Source organism: Triticum urartu, chromosome 6A (genome assembly GCF_056163025.1).
Source record: "Triticum urartu cultivar PI428250 chromosome 6A, HENAU_Tu73, whole genome shotgun sequence".
In the NCBI taxonomy this organism is placed as follows: Eukaryota; Viridiplantae; Streptophyta; class Magnoliopsida; order Poales; family Poaceae; genus Triticum; species Triticum urartu.
In genome coordinates, this window is record NC_141878.1 from 57,226,770 (window position 1) to 57,233,171 (window position 6,402).

At 47.7% G+C, this 6,402-nt stretch overlaps 1 protein-coding gene across 1 annotated transcript; it reads left to right on the forward strand.

Annotated features, from left to right (window-relative positions):
* The first annotated feature begins 2,464 nt into the window (after positions 1-2,464).
* Positions 2,465-6,073, forward strand: LOC125514974 (cyclin-dependent kinase A-2). Its single transcript, XM_048680376.2, has 8 exons — positions 2,465-2,622; positions 2,742-2,926; positions 3,044-3,161; positions 3,300-3,473; positions 4,279-4,442; positions 4,538-4,625; positions 4,807-4,860; positions 5,574-6,073. Exons 1-8 carry the CDS (start codon positions 2,614-2,616, stop codon positions 5,661-5,663), a joined length of 882 nt encoding a protein of 293 aa, XP_048536333.1. The 5' UTR covers positions 2,465-2,613; the 3' UTR covers positions 5,664-6,073.
* Positions 6,074-6,402: the final 329 nt, after the last annotated feature.

Below are 6,402 nucleotides of genomic sequence, written 5' to 3' on the forward strand. Positions count from 1 at the left end.
TCCACGACGAGGGCTGGTCCGTCGGTAGTGGCGTCAGCGTCAAACAAAGAAGATGATCGTGGTGAGAAAATCATATTGTCCACACGTTGGAAACCGGCCAAGAATTACGACGAATCCGTTTCCGCATGCTTGGATTAAAGCATCTCCAACAGATGACCAAACATTTTATGCCCTAAACATGGTCTTAGGTGAGAGAAGGTTTTTGGAACCAGCAAAGTTTTGTTTTCCCAGTAAAGCCCTATAACCAGTGCCCCCAACATTTAGAAAACGATTGAGACATGAGATTCGACGGTAGGGAGGGAAGTATACCTGGCCATGGGATACCCGGCCCGACTGGCCTGACCCGACCCATCCCAGTCTTGTTCGCGGGCCGGGGCTGGGCCTGAGTTTTGAGCCCGAAGCAAACGTCAGGCCGGGCTTGGGCTTAACATTTTTGCGTTTTAGGGAAGGGGCCTGGCCCGAGGCCTGAGGCCCAGCAGGCTTTATCACTGTCGGACCATGCTTGGGCCTAAAAAACATGCCCGACGACCGAGCCAGGCTCGGGCCTAGGTTTTCTCCCTCGGGATTTGTTAGGCCCGGCCCGGCCCGACAGATGGCCAGCTATAGGCCTCATTTGGTTTGTAGGAATTTTATAGGAATGCTATATGATAGGATTTGCGAAGGAAAAAGTTCTTTGAAGCCGTTTGGTTTGTGGGAAAAATGAATTCCTATTCCTATGTAGGATATGAATCAATCATTCATATTTTAGAGAAAAAAAAGTTAGCTTAGACTCAATGAAAAAAATTTATCCTATGCATTAAATGACATCTTTTTTTTCCTATAAGAATTGGGATGCATACCATCTCACTTTCTATAATTTTCATATTCTTATTTATATTTCTATTCCATAAACTAAAGGAGGCCATAGAGGGGAGGCAAGGAGGCGGAGCGGAAGTTCGATACTGGTTGACGGATGCCGTCGGGGCCGAGACAACAAACAATGGTGTTGGGGCCTTCCAGGGGCCAAGGGGTCAAGGGGACTCAACAAAATGGCGGTTTGTTTTAGCTGGGCCGTCATTTCTGGCATCCGTTGGAGGCGCTCTTTACCCCTTGCTGCACAGAGTTTTTTGCTTGTCTTAGATTTGTCTAGATACGGAGGCATCTAACACTAAAATGAGCCTAGATATATCCGTATCTAGACAAATTCAAGACAAGTAATTCGAAATAGAGGGAGTACGTGCCATCCGCGTGAAGCCCTGATGCAGGGCATTCATTCACGAATCATGAACCGTGATCGTGGCTTACCGCACGCGCAGGATACGCGTGACTTTCCCTCGTCTCGTTTCACGGCGGCGAAACGAGATCGGCCGCTCTCCACCGAATAAAACGATTCCGGGCCAAACGCCGGGGAAGCGCGCGCCGTTTGACCATCGCAGTACTCCTCCGCGGGAAGGCGATCCGATCCCGTCACCTGGTGGCGCCAGACGGGCCCGAAAACAGCCCGTGACGGCACCCCCACGCACCGCCGCTGACAGCGGGCCGGGTCAAACGTGGTAACCGGCGCCAGCCAGCCCACCCCGCTACGCCGGGTCCTCGTGGACCTGACCAGGGTCGCGCGACGCGGGGCGCCGCGGCGCACCTGGACCAGGCACACGCACGCGCTGACCCCGCGACTAGTTCGCGTCAATGGGCGTCCTTCCCGCTCTTCGCCCGCGCCCGAAAAGAGAGAGCGGCAATTTGCGCTCCCATTCCCCGTCTCCCGCTCGCGCTTGACAGCTTCCGTGGACTCGGCGTACCACTGCCGCTGATGATGGTGTTCCGTGGACCGTGGACCGTGGCCTTTGCTCGTGCCATGCGCAGATATGAAATCGACTTTCCAAAATACATTTGTGCCGAATTGTGTATGCTGGGAAAAAAGATTCAGTACTATTCAGCCAATATGTTTATTGATTTCGTATGTGAATTTATAAATTTGATGCGTTTGAAGCTCCTGGAAGAGAGATTCCTATAGAAACGATGGTTGATCCCTCGCAAGGGAACAAAAGAAATTTATAAATAAGCATCGAGCGCAATGATGGACCATAGATAGCCCAAATCTACCTGTACAACCTGGTGCTTCGTTTCAAACGTTGCGGTTTTCTTCCGGTTCACGGTGCGTGAAACAATTTGTTTTCCCCATACTGTTATCAATATCAACAACCAAACCAAACCAAATCAATGCGGTTATATAACGAATTTATGAGCAAACACTAGAAAGCAAACTTTAAAAATCAGTGGAATGCGCCACAAAACTCGATTGTGGTCGCCAAAACGTAGTGGTGGAATAGAAATATAGAATCATAATGTGCAACCAAAGATGCCAAACCAAAGAATTCATTTCGTGCACGGGCGGTCCATGACATTCTGACCTGGCAGGCCAGAGCCGGACCGGAGGGCATCACGAACGAACGCGCGAGCGATTTAATTTCTGACAGCGACGACGCCGCACACACGACACCACAAACCCAACCCAACTCCCGAGTCCACCACCACACACTGCCCTCCCTCCCCCTCCCTCCCCCCACCCCACTCCTCCCCGCCGCCGCCGCCGCCGCCCCGCTCCGATCCGCCCCGCGCCGCGCGGATCGCCGCGCCATGGACCAGGTGAGCCCGCCCGGCCCGTCCGATCGCCGCGCCGCTCCCTCCCCTCCCCTGTGTGCCTCCCTGCCCCCGTCCGTGCCGGCGCCGGCCGTAATGTCAGCTTGTGTTTGCGTTGAGCGCAGTACGAGAAGGTGGAGAAGATCGGGGAGGGCACGTACGGGGTGGTGTACAAGGCCAAGGACCGCTACACCAACGAGACGATCGCGCTCAAGAAGATCCGGCTGGAGCAGGAGGACGAGGGCGTCCCCTCCACCGCCATCCGCGAGATCTCCCTCCTCAAGGAGATGCAGCACCGGAACATCGTCAGGTACCCCTCCCCTCCCCCGTCCCGTCTCGTATCTCCTCCCCGGCGTCAGGGTTTGGGCTGGATTTGGCCGCTGCCGAATGCATGGACCGGCTGACCCCTTTGGCTGCTGCCGCGCAGGCTGCAGGACGTGGTGCACAACGAGAAGTGCATATACCTCGTCTTCGAGTACCTCGACCTCGACCTCAAGAAGCACATGGACTCCTCCGCGGACTTCAAGAACCACCACATAGTCAAGGTCACAGCCGCCACCCCCTTTGATTTCCTTCACTACTTAGATTGCCGACTGTCGGTTACTGCTTACTGACAGTAGCTCCATTTGGCTGCTATCATGTGGAAATGTGAAATGTGATGCTGTTTTGTGCCCTGCGTGCAGTCTTTCCTCTACCAGATCCTGCGCGGCATCGCCTACTGCCACTCGCACCGTGTGCTTCACAGGGATCTCAAGCCCCAGAACCTGCTGATAGATCGCCGCACCAATTCATTGAAGCTTGCTGACTTCGGATTGGCCAGGGCGTTTGGCATTCCTGTCCGGACATTTACTCATGAGGTACGTTTTGCAGCACCGACATGTCGTCGGTCTGGTACATTGTGATTTAAGTTGCATGTATCTGGGAGATGGCAGTTGGAAAATTGTTCTGCTATGCTTTTGTCAGGGGCAGAATGCACTTAATTTTAATTAGTTACAGACTTACAGTGATACCTATCAATACCTCCTTCATTTCAAGTCTGAAATGCATTCTGTACTTGAATTCAGTAGACCACGTGTGCACACTATTGCTGGCGTACGTACTACTATCTGTCTCATTTGGCTATCAAAGTGTGCATGTCTTCATAGAAAAGAGATAACTATGTACTATGTCTTGTTGCAAACTGAGGTTGATATCTCCCATTCCCAAACAAAAGAGAGGTTGACGTCTCCTATTAGTGTTCACTGTTGTTTGGTACTACATCTTAAGACTGTTCGCTTATCGCCTTCCTCTTTAGCCTTTATCAAGTGTTTCCATAATCAACGGTGGATGATTTTGCTAGTCTCTTGTCGTAGTGCTACCTTGCCAATTTAGCTGTACTCTCCTGTATGACGGATCACGTGACAAAAGGCAAGATAATCTAGGAAAGGTACAGAACAATTTGCTACATTCCCAGAACATACAGTGTTTGTTACTATGGGCAAAAGAGAATGAAACATGAAGTTTCTGTTTTATGAAAATTTTCAAATTGTAGGCAAGCATAGCTCCAAGCTTAATTTAGTTTGAGCGTATTCATATGATCATATTAATGAGCTGTTCCCATGTTACAATTTTGCTCCTGCCTTTTGCCTTTGTTTTTTGATCTAAACAGAATGATGTTTATAGGTGGTGACATTATGGTACAGAGCACCAGAAATTCTTCTGGGTGCGAGGCAGTATTCTACCCCTGTTGATGTGTGGTCGGTTGGTTGCATTTTCGCCGAAATGGTGAATCAGAAACCTCTATTTCCTGGTGATTCTGAGATTGATGAACTCTTCAAGATTTTCAGGTTTTTCTTGTAAATTGTGTGGTCTTGCTTTAAGCTATTCCATGCATCTGAAGAAACAGCTAATCTTGGTTGCCAAATCTTTTACTTTCATGCAGAATTATGGGCACTCCTAATGAAGAAACCTGGCCAGGTGTTTCTTCGTTACCTGACTACAAATCAGCTTTCCCCAAGTGGCCATCCGTGGTAAGTCATAAATGTTCTCTCATTATTCTTGTGAAAAAGGGGTTAAAATATCAAGTTGCCGTTAGGGGTCAGACCTTGTAGTTTCTCCTTGCTATGGAATTAGTTGTAACTCTGTGATTATACAACATTATACTGATTGTTACTCTGGGATTTTGTTTCTAACCCGAGGAGTTTGCTGCAGGATCTTGCAACTGTGGTTCCAACACTCGAACCTTTGGGACTTGATCTTCTCTCTGTAAGTTTCACAATCAAATGTTATTTGTTTCCATAATGTGTCATGGATTGTGCATTTGTGCTTATTATCTTGCTATCTGCATTCACTTTGCTTAGTGTGTGGATACACGGTGCATCTTTTATGAGGGGTTTGCAATGCCTTATTTTTTATTGCATTTCAATAATCTAAGGTGAACAATGTAGATTCTGCTTCTATTGCTGTGATCTTGTCTGTGCTTATTTTATTCCTGTTGTTGCAGTCTTGAGACTATGTAGCAGCGCTCTAAGTTGTGCTTCCCTTCCCACATGAATTCAGACAAACATACTAAAAAAAAAATCTTAGTCTGGTACAAACTGAAGTTGTCATGTTAAAAAAACATTTATAGATTGTAGGTGCATATGCTACCAGAATGCCACTTTGGATGCACATTGCTAATTTATCTAGGTTGCTAGGCATGTGACCCCTTTTGAGTAGATATTGCAGTAAGTCCATTCTCATCATGGCTCTTGCATGATTTGTATTGCTGCATTTGCAGTCATGAATTGTATACATGTGTGCTTCCTTTGATGCGATTATATCACGAGCATAATACCACATAACACCATTGATGATATACGCTCCTTATGATAGATTTATTTCATTTCTACCTTTTCTGTTCTTTGCCATGAGTATATGATTCTATTCATGTGCATTCATAACCTTGCTTGCTAACTTCTCTCCACACCATCGTGCAGAAAATGCTCTGCTTAGATCCAACCAGAAGAATCAACGCCCGAACCGCCCTCGAGCACGAGTACTTCAAGGATCTGGACGTATCCTCGTAGATCACTTGCCCTGCTCCTCTGTAAATTAAGATCGCGTCGACTGATCGACAGCTTCCTGGATCATGTACTGTGTGCTCCTTTCTCTCCCATTCTTTCTGACTCTGGCTGTGTAGAGAGAAATGTGAACGGAAGCGCCTCCGGATTCGCCCTTCCGTGTAGTCCAAGCCAATTGAAAAATGATCCTGATGCTCTGGGAGCTCTGCATTGCGATTTTGCCCCATATTTATATGGACACCGACGCCGGCACCAGACTTGTGCATGTACGATGAATTTTGGAGTAGTGGCAGATGGTCAAGGGGCTGCAGTGTTTCATGAACTACCAAATGATGTGACAATGTTTGGTAGTGTACTACTACTTGTACTTGGTAAACATCATTATCATCATGAATGGAATCAGTTGTGGACAACTACATGCTGCTACTTAGCTTACGCGGTGGGCGCCCTTGTACGTCAAGATTGCTCATCACGTTTTTGCATATTAACCTAGTTTTAAATAATGGCCATGACATTCCATGTTTGGCGCTAAATTGATGTTATAACACGCTAAATGGTGCCATAGCGGTTTAGATGACGCTAAGTTGTACACGATGCATTTAGTGTGAGGCCCCTCCAAACGCTATGACACCGAGATAGCATGCTATTAAAAACTACTCCATTTACAAATATAAGATGTCCTAACTGTGTATGCAGAGATGTTTTAGTGTATTCACTTATTTCAGTCTTTATATAGTCCATATTA